At 49.3% G+C, this 16,830-nt stretch overlaps 1 protein-coding gene across 1 annotated transcript in view; it reads left to right on the plus strand.

The window, feature by feature from the left end:
* The first annotated feature begins 3,824 nt into the window (after positions 1-3,824).
* The window catches only part of Gpi (glucose-6-phosphate isomerase), a 28,492-nt gene continuing 15,486 nt past the window's right edge, over positions 3,825-16,830 (plus strand). Inside the window, exons 1-6 of the mRNA XM_075984655.1 lie at positions 3,825-4,237; positions 5,033-5,123; positions 5,352-5,420; positions 7,096-7,215; positions 13,906-13,989; positions 14,076-14,222. Of these exons, the coding sequence (XP_075840770.1) occupies positions 4,116-4,237; positions 5,033-5,123; positions 5,352-5,420; positions 7,096-7,215; positions 13,906-13,989; positions 14,076-14,222 (633 nt within the window). The 5' untranslated portion in view covers positions 3,825-4,115. The remainder of the gene's footprint in view (positions 4,238-5,032; positions 5,124-5,351; positions 5,421-7,095; positions 7,216-13,905; positions 13,990-14,075; positions 14,223-16,830) is intronic.

Here is a 16,830-nt window from a genome sequence, read left to right on the forward strand (position 1 = left end):
AGAACAAAATATATTTGTTTAATTTTTTGGGACAGGTCCTCATGTAGCCCTGGCTGTCCTGGAATTTGCAATGTAGACCAGACATTACTTAACTCTTAAAGAGTGCTGGGATTAAAGGCTGCACCACTAGTGCAGTTCCTATCAGATCTTTAAAGGCTTAAGCGTGTGATGGGGAGATAGGCGAAACACCACTCAAATCTTTGGAGAGGCTTGTAGTTGTACCCACGTATGATAGTGCACACCTACAACTCCAGCGTTTTGGAAGCTCAGGCTCCATCTTTTATTGGTTTTTCAAGACAGGGTTACAGCATGTCCGTCCTGGAACTCCTCTGTGGACCAGGCTGGTCTTGAACTCAGAGATCCGACTGCCATCTACCCCTTGAGTGCTGCGGTCAGAAGCAAATGTGCCACTGCCGCCACCAGGCCAGACATCTCTTCAAGAGCAAAGGGAGCCCTGTCTCTAGAGGTTTCCCTTTAAACGGAAGAACAGAGGAGATGGCTCAGCAGGTTAGTCAGTTGGTCCTGAGTCCATTCATCTCTGAGTATTCCTTGGAACAGGAGGAGAAAGGACAGGAGGAAAGCTTCAGCAGGTCTCATCAAAAGCACCTCCTACAGAAGGGAGTCTTTGAGCACTGCTGGGCCAGAGTCTGAGGAACCGTTGGGCAGCATCAGCTGAGACTGGTATCTTTGTTAGTTGAGGTTCAGGATGGGAGTGATTTTTGTTGTTGCTCTCTCTCTTTCCTCTCTCTCTCTCTCTCTCTCTCTCTCTCTCTCTCTCTCTCTCTCTCTCTGTGTGTGTGTGTGTGTGTGTGTGTGTGTGTGTGTGTGTGTGTGTGTGTTTGCGCGCGCATTTACAAATGCCTGTGGTGGCCGGAGGACAACCTTGAGTGACAGTTCATTAGGACTGCTGTCCACCGTTTTTATTTGTTTGTTTATTTTGGATTTTCGAGACATGGTTTCTCTGTGTAGCCCTGACTTGGCTTGGCACTCACTCTGTAGACCAGGCTGACCTCAAACTCACAGAGATCCACCTGCCTCCACCTCCAGAGTGCTGGGATTAAAGGTGTGCACCATCACAGCCCGGCTCGTTTTTTTTTTTTATTTTTAATTACACTTATTTATTCAAAGAGGTTATGCTGTGATGTGCCTGTGGTCAAAGGACAATTTATGGGGGTTCTTTTCTGATATGTGAATTCCAGGGATCAAACTTAGCTTATCAGCTTTGGCAGGAAGTGCCTTTGGCTGATGAGCTATCTTGCCAGCCCCTATCCTACCCCCCCCTTTTTTTTTCAAAACAGGGTCATAACTATGTAGCTCACTGCAGACTAGTGCTTGAACTCAGATATCTGCTGGGTCTGCCTCCTGAGTGCTGGGATTAAAGGTATGTGCTACTACTACCCAGCTTAATAATACATTTTATTCATTTTCAGCTTCTTTTTTTGAGGCAGGGTCTATTGGTGAGAACTGGGGCTTACCACTGAGGCTGGCTGGCCCTTGATTCCTAGGATCCTCCTGTCTCTGCCTTCCTAGCATTGAAATTTCAAAAGGCCACCATGAGCAGCTTTGGTTTGGGTTCGGTTTTTTTTTTTTTTTTTTTTTTTTTGAGACAAGGTTTTTCTAGATAGTCCTAGAACTTGCTCTGTAGACCAGGCTGACCTGGAACTCACAGACATCCACCTGCCTCTGCCTCCCAAGTGCTGGGATTAAAGGTGTGTGCCAACATTGCTGGCATTATATAGTGAGTTTGAAGCCAGCCCTGCGCTGCATAAGACCCTGTGCACAGAATAAAATAAGGTTTATTTTTAAAGAACTGATCTTTTCATCTTAGTTTTTTTGTTTTGTTTTGTTTGAAAAGCTCTCACTATGAAGCCCATTCTGGTCTCAAATTCACCAAGATTTTCTTACTTCTGTCCTCCTGAGTGCTGGAATTAGTAGCATGTGCTACCACACCTGGTTTAGTGTCTTTTGATGTCATTTTGATTTGTCTTCATTATCCAGCACTTAAGATTACTTAGCAGGCAACCACGTGGTAGAAGAAGAGTTGCCCTTTGACCTACACTCACTGTGGCATGTCTCTCTCTCTCTTTTACATACACACACACACACACACACACACACACGAAATGTAACTTTAAAAAAATGAACTGATTTGTTCGGCTGAGGTGTAGCTTGGTGATAGAGCATTTGTCTAGCGCTACCATAAGCTTAGCCCTTGGTGCCATCCCTAAACCAACCAACCAAACAAACAACTAAACAAACCAACCTGCATATATGAAGGTAATTAGCAGAAGGTTCCTCTTTCTGGCAGTCCTGTCCTTTGTAAGAACTGGCCACCACTGCCCGCGAGAGGCCACCATGTGCAGCTTTTGCCATTGGCTCTGGAGAGTAAATATGTCCTCATCTCCAGGGCAGGTGTTTTACTAAACTATCTCCTCAGTTGTCATCTCCCCTGCCCTTTTTGTTTTTTAGACATGCTGACTTCCAACGCCTTGCCAGTTGCTGATGCAGACTTTCAACTCTTGATTTTTCTGCCTTTCCTTCCCAAGTATTGAGATGATACCGGAAGCCCAGTTGTTGATGTGCAGCGTTGCCTTGAAAATCTAGCGTGTCTGGAAAATGATACCCACCACCCACTTGTACCTCACCCACCCTTCCCGATTACAAGTCTGCCTTGTGCCTCATCAGAATTGTGGGTGAGAATTCCATCTTTTCCAGGAAGCTGGATCCCAGACTGGGTATCTTGGCCTTTCTCCTTAGGAATCTGTGGATTCTTCATTCACTCTGTCCTCCATGTCCACCTCCTCCTGCCTTGAAGCTGCTCCCTCGGGACCTGGTGTATCTCACTGACCTCCTGTATCACTCCGACCCTTTACACAATGTGTCAGATGAAGTCCCTGCTGTTTAGAGTCTTTCAGTGCCATCTCATCCCTAAACAAAAACCAACACTGTCTCAAGGATTTGCAAGGCACTGGGAGAACTCCCTTCTCCCTAATGTCATCCTCTAGGTTTTCCCCTCTGCTCCACTCGGGCCACATCTGCCTTCTGTTAGCGGGGCATCTATGGGTGCTCCTCTCTCAGATTCTGCAATTTCTCTTCCCTTTGACAGAACAGTTTCCTCCCAGGTAGCAAACTGGCTCATTTGTTCACATTCATATTCTTACTCAAGTACAATAAAGGGTGAGTTTTTTTCTTAATCATTTATTTAAAATTGCACTGCTGGGGGCTGGAGAGATGGCTCAGAAGTTAAGAGCATTGCCTGCTCTTCCAAAGGTCCTGAGTTCAATTCCCAGCAACCACATGGTGGCTCACAACCATCTGTAATGGGGTCTGATGTCCTCTTCTGGCCTTCGGGCATACACACAGACAGAATATTGTATACATAATAAATAAATAAATAAATAAATAAATAAATAAAATCGCACTGCTTATTTCCAATATGCCTTTAAATGTATGCATATAATTTTATTAACCATGTGCGGGGGGTAGGTATGTGCAGGAGTATGCCGGAGTTAACCGGCAGTTAAGCCATTCTATGTGGGTGCTGGGACCTCAATTCCGGTCCTCTGCAAAGAGATGAATGCAATATATGCTCTTAACCACCGACTCATGTCTCCTGCCCAAAACCAGTTTGCTCCTTTTCAGGCGCACTTGCCAGCTCTGAAATTCCATAAATTCTGTTTACTTACTTGGTTTATGTATCCATAATATTTGCAGTACTAGAGTTCTCTAAAATTTTGTTCCATTAGAGTTTTGCTGAATTGAATAAATGAATGAAAGAAGCAAGCGGACCGGGCATGGGAAGCTCCGCCTCTGCCCTTCAAGTCACTTCCGGGCAGAAGTCAACCAAGGGACGTCGCAAATGGCCACACTTGTATTACAGAGTGGCCAGCAGAGGCCCCCAGATCTGCAGCCGCAGGCAAGGTCGTGTAGCGGACGCGGAGGACACGGGCGGGGCGGGGCCGGGGCGACCAGAGGCGTGACCGGGAGGGGCGGGGCCAGACGCCTGCGCCATAAAGACCGCTGCGCGCACGGACACCGGGCTTGCTGCGCGCTGCCGCTGCTTCTTCCTTCCTCTTCCGTGCACGTCCAGCTCCGTGTCCCTCTTTGGTCCCGCTATGGCCGCGCTCACCCGGAACCCGCAGTTCCAGAAGCTGCAGGAATGGCACAGTGTGAACCACGCCGAGCTCAACCTGAGGAGACTTTTTGAAGAGGATCCAGAGCGCTTCAAACACTTCAGGTGTGCTCTCAGGGTCGGGGCCAAAGGGCCCCCGGGACCCCCAGGCGCCCCGCAGGGCTAAGCCCGGGGCCGCATTTTGTCCTTGACTCCTCCTTGGAGTGGGTTCTTGGTACCCGCGTGCTCACCGGAGGGCCGGGGCTGCTTAGTCATGAGGAGGCGCTCCCCCCTCCCACCGGGACCCTGTCCCTTCGCCCCCGCCTTCCAGTCCCAGCCGTTCGAGAAGGGATTTCTAACCACCCTGGAGGAGGAGGAGGAGGAGGAGGAGGAGCCCCTGCTGCCGAGAGGGACTGGAGAGAGCTGTCCCCTCCCACCTGTTTCTCCTGGGCTTGGGTCGGGAAGGGTGGGTAGGCTGAAATTTGCTGGGAGCCACAGTGTATAAATAGAGCCGTGGAAGCACGATGCGGAGGCCAGAGAGACCCCTGAACCACTGCTAAATGGAAGGAAGGGTGGAGGGAATCTTGCATGTGATACATCCGGGTATTCCTTGTCACTGATGCTGGAAGGCTAGGGACATGAGATAACCACCTGTGGCTCCTTACTCCGAAATCCCCATACTTCTGCATTGGTGTTCCGTAGTAAGTATGAGACGTGGAGCGTGGAGGGGAAGCTCTGAGGTGGGGTCGTACTGCATGCTCCTGGCTCAGGATCCGTCTGCATCTTGGTTTTGTGGCGTGGCTTCTTCCACGATACTGCTGCAGGTCAGCCCCTGTGGCCAGGCAACAGGCACTGCCACTGGGGTGTGGCACAGAGAGGGTGGGCTCGGGTGTGGCCAGTAGCTTCTGCATCTTCCTGCAGCTTGAACCTCAACACCAACCGTGGGCATATTCTGGTGGATTACTCCAAGAACCTTGTGAACAAGGAGGTGATGCAGATGCTGGTGGACCTGGTAATGTTCTAATTGGGGAACTAGCATCTCTGGTTTGGGTGTGGGGGTGTGGGGGGTGTTTTGGGTTCCAGGTCCAGGTTTGGAGTGATATCCCAGGGATCTCCAGGGCCTGCCATTTGAGCAGACTCTTGGAAGGCAAATAGGAATGGAAAAGGGCCTCACTGGGGGTTTGGACTTGTGACGGCCGGTGGGGATGGGACACCAGGCCTCAGTGTCTTCTCCTTCTAGGCTAAGTCCAGGGGCGTGGAGGCTGCACGGGACAACATGTTCAGTGGTGCGAAGATCAACTCCACCGAGGTGAGTGGTTCTAGTGGACTCAGATACTGGGTACCCACCCCAGGCTTCTTCCTTCCCCTTTGCTCGACAGACTGTCCTCATCACCCTGTGTCTTCACCCCTTCCGCTTAAGCAATGCTTTTGCCTCATGAAGGTGCTAAAAGGCTTTTCTTCTGTGGGGGTGGTTGCCGAGCTTTGGGGTGTGTCTTCACTGGGACTGGCAGCCTGGACTTGGCGAGCAAATTGGAATAGTGCCTGGTGTCTGTCCAGGGAGGGGCACAAGCTCAAGCCTGAAGGGAGAGATTTGCTTAAGGTTTGCTCAGACATTTTCTTGGAGAATTTCAACTTTGATACTCGGATGGATTCGTGCTGCAAGTTACATTAGGGGCAAGAAGAATCATGTCACCAAAGCCCTTAGACTCTTTGGCAGTAGGAGTGATTAAGAAGTGGGGGTAAGATAAATGTTGGAATCCTGCCCAGACGTGATGTGGAAGCCCACAGGCATAATAAACACTCCACACTTGTTTTCTGTGTCTTTTTTTTTTAGTGTGTAGGTATGTGCACATACGTACAGAGGTGTCAGATTCCCCTGGAACTGGAGTTAGAGGTGGTTGTGAGCCGCCATTTTGTGTACTGAGAATCAAACTCTGGCCCTTTGGAAGAGGAACATGTGTTCTTGACTGCTGAGCCATCTCTCCAGCCTGGGTCTTTTTACATGTCAGGACTCTGAGGCTTAGACCTCAGAGATGCAGTTAGAAGCAGTTAATCTTGCACTGCTGGGTTTGTGTAAGGGAGGCCGCAGTCGAGGGTTTTCTGCAGGGGTGCATTTGATTAGGGAACATGGGAAGTCATAGGGCTAGATAGGGTAGGTGGGCTGGCATCAGCCTCTCCACTCACAGGGAGTTCTCCCTGGGTTGCAGTTGTTTTCCCAGCTGTCTGGAGCCCTCACACCTGCTTCCTTCCAAGACTACCGGTGTCTTTAGCTGGGTGGGCCATTTCCCTCTTGTGACCAGCCGAGCTGCTTGGCACTTGTTACCAACTTCAGTGACAAGTGAAGTTTTGGTTTGTGGCAGTTGTGGCCGTGAGGCTGTTCACTTGCCTGTCTGCTTCACATCCTGAGTCCTCTCATCAGGAGGGCTGAGGCTATGTTGGTCCTACTGGTTGCTGGTCTGCTGAAGGGTCTTACCTCTCATCTCTAACCTGTGTTGTCACCACTAAGCCTTTGGTCACTCTGTTCTCTTCAGTCATGCATGGTGCAGGGGGTCCTTCAGGCATGAGAGCCTTTTAGGCACGTTCAGGTCCCACTGGATCTGCTTCTGACTGTTCACAGCGTGCAAGGTGGGCACAGAATCTCTGTATAAGACTGTGGTGGGGGACTGGAGAGATGGCTCAAAGGTTAAGAGCACTGACTGCTCTTCCAGAGGTCTTGAGTTCAATTCCCAGCAACCACATGGTGGCTCACAGCCATCTATAATGAGATCTGGTGCCCTCTTCTGGCATGCAAACAAACATGGAAGGAATGTTGTATACATAATAAATAAATCTTTAAAAAAAATGACTGTGGTGGGTGGTAATGAAGGCCTGGGGACCTGCTTGTCTTGTGCATCGAGGGCTGAGCCACACTGTCCTTGGCCAGCTGGGACCTCTCTCCCTCTAGGCTATGTGGTAGCTTCTCATTCTCCAACTGTCATCTCTAGGATCGGGCAGTGCTGCATGTGGCCCTCCGGAACCGCTCTAACACAGCCATTGTGGTGGATGGCAGAAACGTGATGCCGGAGGTCAACAAGGTGCTGGAGAAGATGAAGTCCTTCTGCCAGGTAAGCGGATGCTAGCCTAGATGAGCCTTCAGCCACGGGAATCTGGCCCTCCTGCTGCAGCCTCAGGTAGCAGTGACCTGTGTGATTCTCTTCTGAGGCCTGAATTTCCCTTAGGTTCTTTTCAGAGTGCGAACACCCTCTCCGCCTGGTGGAGGTCTGGGATTGCAGAGGCTTTCTAATAAGAAAGCACACTACCAACTGAGCTACATCCTGTGTCGTCCCCCTCCCCTCACCCCCGCCCCCAAGCTTATTTACACTAGAAAATAGGTAAAGGTACTTCTGGGTCAGTATCCTGCATGTAACTGCACCATACACGGATCCCTTTGTTCGTGTTCTGTCTGTCTGTCTGTCTCTCTCTCCTTTCTTTCTAGAGTCTAACTGTGTAGCCCTGGCTGGCCTGTGTAGACCATTCTGACCTAGGACTCAGAGATCCCCTCACCTCTGCCTTCCTAGTTCTGGGATTAAAGATCTATTACAAGGGCAGTGGTGATGCACGCCTTTAATCCCAGCCCTTGGGAGGCAAAGGCAGGTGGATCTCTGAGTTCAAGGACAGCCTGGTCTATAGAGCGAGTTCTAGGGGCTATATCACACCATATGTAACTGACCTCCTCTTCTATCGGTGTTTATGGGTGTCGGGGAGGCAGTAGGGGTTGCCTTAGAGACCAGCTAAATCAGTGTGTATCCGTGGGATAGCCTTACACAGGATGGAAGATGTTACCAAGTCTGGGGTACAAGAGTGATCCTATGGGTGTGTGCCTGTATGTATGTGTTGGGCATGCTACGAGCGTGATCATCTATCTGATCAGCTGTGATTGTTCTGGGTTTGTGCCAGAAAGCAACAGCTTCCACGTGTGGCTGGCCAAAGTCTGCTTGCCGTGGCCAAGAGCCGCTTTCAGACTAGAAAATGACACGGGCAGTCACCTGGGTGCAGGGCTTCCTGGGAGGAGGAAGGCTAGGAATCCCTGGTGGGAGTCTGGATTTCAGAATGTCCCCTAGAGGGCATTCCTAGCCGTCTGCTGTGTGTGCCAGAGCGGACCCAGGTGCTCTGACGATCTTGTGTATGCTCAGGTGCACTGGGTGGCCCCTGTGGGGTTATCTCCAGCGCTCTTGCAGAACGACACTCACTTACCACTTCCTGTCAGATCGGCTGACTCAGGATGACCAGGTATTTTTAGTTCAACATGGGCTGCTTCTTCTGGTGGATCATGCCTGTAATCCTAGCACCTAGAAGGCTGAAGTAGGAGGATTGTCAGTCCCTGGCCAGCCTGAGCTACTTGAGGAGACCCTTTCTCCAAAAAAGCCCAATGAACAAGCAACCACTGCTAACCAAAGGCAGTCCCAGTGAGGAATTCTACTTCCCGTGGCTGCTCCTCTCAGAAGTAAACAGTATAGGCAGGCACAGTGGTTCATGCCCAGGATCCCAGCAGTGGGGAGGCAGGAGAGTCACAAGCTCAGTGCCAGCCTAGGCTGGGTAGTGAGCCCCACAAACCGATCAAACCAAAAGAAAAGCTAAGAGACCAATCAATGTCTGTCAGTCTGTCTCTCTTGATTTTGGAAGTTGAATTCAGAGTCTGGTATGTGACAGGCAAGCGCTTGAAGGGAGAAACGCTAACTGTCGGAAGCACTGAATATAGCAGTTAGGCTGACCCAGTTATCAGAATATCACTGTGTGCTCATAAATGTGTGTCATCTGTCAGTTGAAAATTTACAATAAGCTGGGCGGTGGTGGTGCACACCTTTAACCCCAGCACTTGGGAAGCAGAGACAGGCGGTTCTCCGTGAGTTCGAGGCCAGCCTGGTCTACAGAGAGTTCTAGGACAGGCTCCAAAGCTACAGAGAAACCCTATCTGAAAACCAAAGAGGAACACATCAAAAAACGATTAAAAACTACCATTGTTCATCTGGATTGTCAGTAGCTGTCGCTGCCCTGTCCTGAGGTGCTGTTTATTACATAGCAGGAAGTTATGGAATGGTGTGTGGTGGCCCACGCCTGCCATCCTAGAGCTCTGGGGGCTGATGCAGGAGGATGATGATTCTGAGGCCAGCCTGGGTTTCAGTGGTGATGCTATTTCCGAGCAGAAAACAGTACAACAACAAAAATGTCATGTGTTCTAAAGCCCCACATACATGAAGATTATATTAAAAGGGTGTCTTTCTCATAATTTGTTTGTGTGGAGTGGAGTCCATTGTTTTAGTAAACCTTGATTGAAGTGAGAAGCAGGGGCTGGAGATATATATTATAAAGCTATTAAAAATTATTCTTGCCAGGCAGTGGTGGCTCACGTCTTTAATCCCAGCACTCGGAGGCAGACGCTGGTGGGTCTCTGAGTTCTAGACCAGCCTGGTCTACAGAGTGAGTTCCAGGATAGCTAGGACTATTAACACAGAGAAACCCTGTCTTGAAAAACAAAACAAAAATAAGTTCTTATACTTACATGTGTTCATTTGTATGCGAGCATACCTGTGGAGGTCAGAGTACAACGCATGGGACTCAGTTCTCTCACGCGCCCTGTGGTCCCGGGGAATGAACTCAAGGGGTCAGGCTTGGGGGCCAGTGCTCCCCACCGTAGAGCTGTCTGACTGGCTTGAGATGAATTCACCGCTATGGGACCATGATGCCACTTGGGGACCTTGTCTTTGACCAGGTGTTTGTGTAACCTGCCTTAGCTCTCTCTGAAGTTTTAACAAAGGATCTTTGTTCATGGAAAGGGTCTCATGTAGCCCGTCCTTCATATGTAGCTGAGGATGACATCGAACTTCTGATCTTCCTGCCTTTGGAGTACTGGAATAACAGGTGTGAGACGCCTTGCCCCGTTTATACAGTGCTGGGGATTAAACCCAGAACCTAGTGCATGCTAGGCTAACCCTCTGTCAACTGAGCTGTATCCCCAGGCCAACAAAGGGCTTTTTGTTCAATTTTTGAGAGGGTTTTTCTGTAGAGAAACATAGACCTGGCTTTCCGGGAACTCATTTTGTAGGTTAGACTCAGAGATCTGCCTGCCTCTTCTTCCCGGGTACTAGGATTAAAGGTTATGCACCACCTAGCCTGGAAACAAAGGGGATTTAAGAATAGATTTATTTTTATTGTATGTATATTTGTGTGTCTTTGTGGGTATGCGCATTGGGAGTTCAGGTGCCTGTGGAGTCCTGAAGAAGGGTGTCATACTCTGGAACTATAGGCCGTTGTGGTGCTGGGAACTGAACTTGGGACCTCTGCAAGGGCAGTGCTCTCTCTGTGTAACCTCGACTGTCCTAGAAGTACTCTGTAGACCAGACTGGCCTCTGCTGGGATCATAGGCATGCACCACCCTGCAGGCTGAGCAGTGCACACTGCACTGCAGAGCCATCCCTCCAGCACCAGCAAAGAGTTTTATAGTATTTTGTTGTTGTTGTTGTTTTTCAAGACAGGGTTCTTCTGTAGCTTTGGAACCTGTCCTGTCCAGGCTGGCCTCAAACTCACAGAGATTCACCTGCCCCTGCCTCTGCCTCCCAAGTGCTGGGATTAAAGGTGTGTGCCATACCACCCAGCTGTTTTATAGTATTTTTAGCTTCATCTTTTTTGCTGTGTTTTTGGGAGTTTCCTGTATTTGATCTTCCACACAGCACCACATTGTGTTTCTATGGTGATTTTTGTTTTTAAATCTAAGAACACTGGGAATTTTTTTCTTTCTCTTTTTTCTAAAGATTTGTTTATTTATTATGTATACAACAGTCTGCCTCTATGTATGCCCGCACGCCAGAGGAGGGCGCCAGATCTCATTACAGATGGTTGTGAGCCACCATGTGGTTGCTGGGAATTGAACTCAGGACCTCTGGAAGAGCAGCCAGTGCTCTGAGCCATTTCTCCAGCCCCTTTTTCTTTTTTCTTAAAAGATTTTATTTATTTAATATGTATACAGTGTTCTGTCTGTATGTGTATGCCTGCAGGCCAGAAGAGGGTATCAGTCTTATTATAGATCTTTGTGAGCCACCATGTGGTTGCTGGGAATTGAACTCAGGACCACTGGAAGAACAGCCAGTGCCCTTAACTACTGAACCATCTCCCTAGCCCCTATTTTTGTTTTTTTCAAGACACGGTTTCTCTGTGTAGCACTGACTGTCCTAGAACTCTCTCTGTAGACCAGGCTGGCCTCAAACTTACTGAGGTCCACCTGCCTCTGCCTCTCTAGGGCTGAGATTACAGGGGTGTACCACCAAGTCTGACCTACAAAAATTATTTTCCCTACAATTTTCAGTAATAATTTTCCTGCCCTTTCTTTAAACCTATACCAGCAGCTGCTTCTAGGCAGTCTAATCTTTTTTACTTACTCTTAAAATTTTTCTATCAAGGGCTGGAGAGATGGCTCAGTGGTTAAGAGCATTGCCTGCTCTTCCAAAGGTCATGAGTTCAATTCCCAGCAACCACATGGTGGCTCACAACCATCTATAATGAGGTTTGGTGCCCTCTTCCGGCCTGCAGACACACACACAGACAGAATAGTGTATACATAATAAATAAAAATATTTAAAAAAAATTCTATCAAAGTGTTAGGTTTGTTTCTTTATGGACGGTGTCAGGATAGTCCAGCCTCCCGAGTGCTGGAATTATCGGCATGAACTACCATATCCAGCTTGTTAATTTGTTATCTCAAATATTTTCTTTTATGTATTTTGCCTGTGTGTACTTCAGCGTAGTGTGTGTATATATGCATACAGTGTTCAGAGGCTAGAAGAGACTGTTAGATTCCCTGGAACTGGGATTACAGTTGGTTGTGAAGCTGCCATGTGGGTACTGGGAGCTGAACTGGGTCCTCTGGAAGAGCAGTCAGTGCTCAACTGCTGAGCCATCTCTCCAGTCCTTTGTTCATGTTTTGACTAGAATCATATCCTGTGACTTGCATTAGTTCAGTGATAGGTCATTGTTTGGTAATCACACCAGAACTTGGCACACAGAGGGTTGGCGTGGCTATTTCACTTGGTGTCTTTGGATCAAAAGTTGGGGAGCAGTTTTACCTGCATTGTTTTGGTTTGGGGGCTCTGTTGAAATGGTAATCAGAGTATTGGCCCATGCTGCTGTTTTCTGAATGTGTCAGTTCTGGAATATTCTCTCTGTGAATTTGGTTGGTACTGCTTGTTGGAAGGAATCCTCAGTTCCTTTCCCTTAGTCACAGGGCTGGGTGTCCAGACAACGTGGTAGGTGGGCTCTTTAAAGATTTCTTTATTATGTATACAGTATTCTGCCTGCATGTGTGCCTGAAGTTGGCCAGAAGAGGGCACCAGTTCTCACTACAGATGGCTGTGAGCCACCATTTGGTTGCTGGGAATTGAACTCAGGACCTCTGGAAGAGCAGTCAGTGCTCTTAACTGATGAGAGATCTCTCCATCCTGGTAGGTGGACTCTTTAAAGAGAGAAATTGGAGAGCTGAAGAGATGCTTCCATGGTTTAGAGCACTGCCTGCTCTTGCAAAGGAACTCAGTTTGATTCCCAGCGTCCACATGGCAGCTCACAACCCTCTGTAACTCCAGCTCTGGGGGATTGATCTGATGCCCTCTACTGGCCTCCACAGACAAACTATGCGTGTGATATGCAGATGTACGTACATGCAGGCTAAACCTCATGCACATAAGTTGAAAGAATAACTCGATGTGGGGAGGAGGTCAGAGCAGCCCTGAAGCTTTAGGTTGTTAGGCCCAAGCTTCCCATCCACACGGGATCATTTTTACTGTATCCTTGTGTGTCGCAGGCCAGCACTGATAAAGCAGAGGTGGAAGTTCACAAGGATATGTACCAGGTCAAGCATCGTTTGGAAGCAGCTGGACATGGTAGCATAGCTTTGACACTAGCAATCAGGAGGCTGAAGCAGAAGGGTTGCCAGTACAAGATCAGCCTGGGCTGTGCATGTATATAGTCAGATTCTGTGTCAGAACCATACGGGCTAGGGATTTAACTCAGTGCTAGAGTTCTTACCTAGTATGTGCAAGGCCTAAGTGTAGCAAGCAGAAGTTTAAAAACAGTGAGCAGATAATAAATTGTCAAATTGGGTGTTTACAACATCCCGAAGAACAGCTGGAGTCACCTGATTGGTTGAGCAGGCAAAGCAACATCATCAAAGCAGGTGCTTGCAGCGTCTGGAAGCAATGACAGGGAAGCCCTGCTAAAGTGGGGCAGCTAGTGTGGCTGAGTGAGAGACTTCAGAACATTTCCGGCTCTCTGTAGGCTTTTTGCTTTTACGTGTGTGTGTGTGTGTGTGTGTGTGTGTGTGTGTGTGTGTGTGTTTGAGTGTGTTTGAGTGCCTGTGTGTGTGTATATGCACCATGTGCGTGCTTGGTGCCTATGGAGGTCAGAAGAGGGCATCAGATCCCCGGAACTGGAGTTACAGATGGCTGTGAGCTGCCATGTGGGTACTGGAAACTGAACCTGAGTTCTCTGTAAGAGCAGCCCATGCTCTTAACCACAGAGCCGTCTCTCTAGCCCCGTGCAGACAAGACAGCCCTGTTTGTCCCAAGTCTGTGGAAATAGCATGTGACGGTGTGCCAGGATAACGTGTGTCCTGGAGCATGACAGGGATCTGTTGCCGTGGCCTCCAGAGGCTCCGAGAGGGCCTGCGAGATATCTGTCATCGAGGCAAAATGACCCAGAAGGGATGGGGTTTCTGAGCTGTGGCCTCTCCTTGTGCATCGGGCTAATCCTATCTTCTGGTTCTGTGGTAGCGGGTCCGGAGCGGCGAATGGAAGGGGTACACCGGCAAACCCATCACAGATATCATCAACATTGGCATCGGAGGCTCTGACCTGGTAAATAGCGCCCAGCTCACCTTGGGAAAGGGTGAAGGGAGGGAGGAGTCACTCCTTAGAGCCTTGTTTGTCCTCGCTTCCTGCAGGGACCTCTCATGGTGACTGAAGCTCTCAAGCCCTACTCCTCAGGAGGTCCCCGCATCTGGTTTGTCTCTAACATCGATGGAACCCACATTGCCAAAACATTGGCCTGCCTGACCCCCGAGTCTTCCCTGTTTATAATTGCCTCCAAGGTATGGTGCTGGGGGTGGGGAGGACAGGCGGATTGCCCTGGGCAGTGGAGTGTCAGGACCGGTTCTATGTGAATGGTGCTTTGTCTGGCAGCAAAAGCGGTTTCCCTAATAAAAGCCTGACCCTGTTCAGTTTGGACCCTTGTAATGGGCCATAGCCACTTACTTCATGTGCTCTCTGCCCTGTCTCTGTGCGTGTGTGTGTGCGTGCGCGTGTCCGTGTGTGTGCGCGCGTGTGCGTGTGCGCGTGCGCACGCACTTGCACTGTTGACTGAACTCGGGGTCCTACACATGCTAGGCAGCTACTCCACGTACCCAGCTAGTCTTCACCAGGGACACCTTGTTAGATCCTTCTGCCTCAGCTGCTCAAGTAGTGTATAGACAATTCCTTGTCCTAATACAACATGTCTCTGATACACCTTTCTTTATTCTTTTATTCTTTTTTTTTTTTTTTGGTTGGTGGGGTGGTTGACACAGGGTTTCTCTTTTTTTTTTTGTTTTTGAGACAGGGTTTCTCTGTGGTTTTTTTGGAGCCTGTCCTGGAACTAGCTCTGTAGACCAGGCTAGTCTCGAACTCACAGAGACTCTGCCTCCCGAGTGCTGGGATTAAAGGCGTGTGCCACCACCGCCCGGCGACACAGGGTTTCTCATAGTATCCCTGGATGCCCTGGAACTTGCTCTGTAGACCAGGCTGACCTCGAACTCGGAGATCTGTCTGCCTAGGCCTCCTGATATTACTTTCTTAGCAGATCCATCTTTTACCTTCTTTCCGTCCGTCCCCATCAACACACTTTCCTTCCTCACCCTCCCCTTTCAGGGTCTTGAGATAAGGTCTTATAATTATAGCTGGGTGTCATTCTCTCTCCCAGCCTCCTGAGCACTGGGAATGCAGGTGTGGGCCACCACACCTTCATGTTGTGCTTTTCTGATTTCAGAGCCCAGGCCCGAGAACGTAACAGTTTGTTTATTATTCTTTATGCCTCATATACCCTAATACACACAAAATAATAAAGAGTTCATCGGAGAGTCAGCGAGATGGTTCGGCAGGTAAAGGGGCTTGCCGCCAAGCCTGATGACCCGAGTTTGATCCTGGGTCCTGTATGGTGGAGAGAATTACTCGCAAAAGTTGTCCTCTCATTTCCACCACATGTGCCCAGGCACTCTCGTGCCTACACACAAATACGCACGGACACTAGATAAAACTGAAAAGTAGAATTCCATCTGAACTGTGAGGTCCAGGGTAGGCTGAATTGGAGAGAGCTCAATATGTTCAGCCCCTCCCCTGGGAGATGCCTGACCTTCAGGATTTGGGTTCTGGGTAGGGTTTGGATGGGGTCCTTCCTTCCCTGCATGTGAACATGTGAAAATTAAGGCTGCTGCTGCACATAGCGCTGTGACGGTGTGTTTGCGGATGCCTGTAGTCAGCACTGTGACTGTGTGTTCGTCAATGTCTATAGTCAGTGCTGTGACAGTGTGTGTGTGTGTATGCCTGTAGTCAGTACTGTGATGGTGTGTTTGCTGGTACCTGTAGTGAGTGCTGCCCTGCAACGGTGTATTTGCAGATGCCTGTAGTCAGTGCACTGACGGTGTGTTTGCGGATGCCTGTAGTCAGTGCACTGACGGTGTGTTTGCGGATGCCTGTAGTCAGTGCACTGACGGTGTGTTTGCGGATGCCTGTAGTCAGTGCACTGACGGTGTGTTTGAGGATGCCTGTAGTCAGTGCACTGACGGTGTGTTTGCGGATGCCTGTAGTCAGTGCACTGACGGTGTGTTTGAGGATACCTGTAGTCAGTGCACTGACGGTGTGTTTGCAGATGCCTGTAGTCAGTGCACTGACGGTGTGTTTGAGGATACCTGTAGTCAGTGCACTGACGGTGTGTTTGAGGATACCTGTAGTCAGTGCACTGACGGTGTGTTTGCAGATGCCTGTAGTCAGTGCACTGACGGTGTGTTTGCGGATACCTGTAGTCAGTGCACTGACGGTGTGTTTGAGGATACCTGTAGTCAGTGCACTGACAGTGTGTTTGAGGATACCTGTAGTCAGTGCACTGACGGTGTGTTTGAGGATACCTGTAGTCAGTGCACTGACGGTGTGTTTGAGGATACCTGTAGTCAGTGCACTGACGGTGTGTTTGAGGATGCCTGTAGTCAGTGCACTGACGGTGTGTTTGAGGATACCTGTAGTCAGTGCACTGACGGTGTGTTTGCGGATGCCTGTAGTCAGTGCACTGACGGTGTGTTTGAGGATACCTGTAGTCAGTGCACTGACGGTGTGTTTGCGGATGCCTGTAGTCAGTGCACTGACGGTGTGTTTGCGGATGCCTGTAGTCAGTGCACTGACGGTGTGTTTGCAGATGCCTGTAGTCAGTGCACTGACGGTGTGTTTGCGGATGCCTGTAGTCAGTGCACTGACGGTGTGTTTGCAGATGCCTGTAGTCAGTGCACTGACGGTGTGTTTGCGGATGCCTGTAGTCAGTGCACTGACAGTGTGTTTGAGGATGCCTGTAGTCAGTGCACTGACGGTGTGTTTGCGGATGCCTGTAGTCAGTGCACTGACGGTATGTTTGAGGATGCCTATAGTCAGTGCACTGATGGTGTGTTTGCAGATGCC

Source organism: Microtus pennsylvanicus, chromosome 1 (assembly GCF_037038515.1).
Source record: "Microtus pennsylvanicus isolate mMicPen1 chromosome 1, mMicPen1.hap1, whole genome shotgun sequence".
NCBI classification, from domain to species: Eukaryota; Metazoa; Chordata; class Mammalia; order Rodentia; family Cricetidae; genus Microtus; species Microtus pennsylvanicus.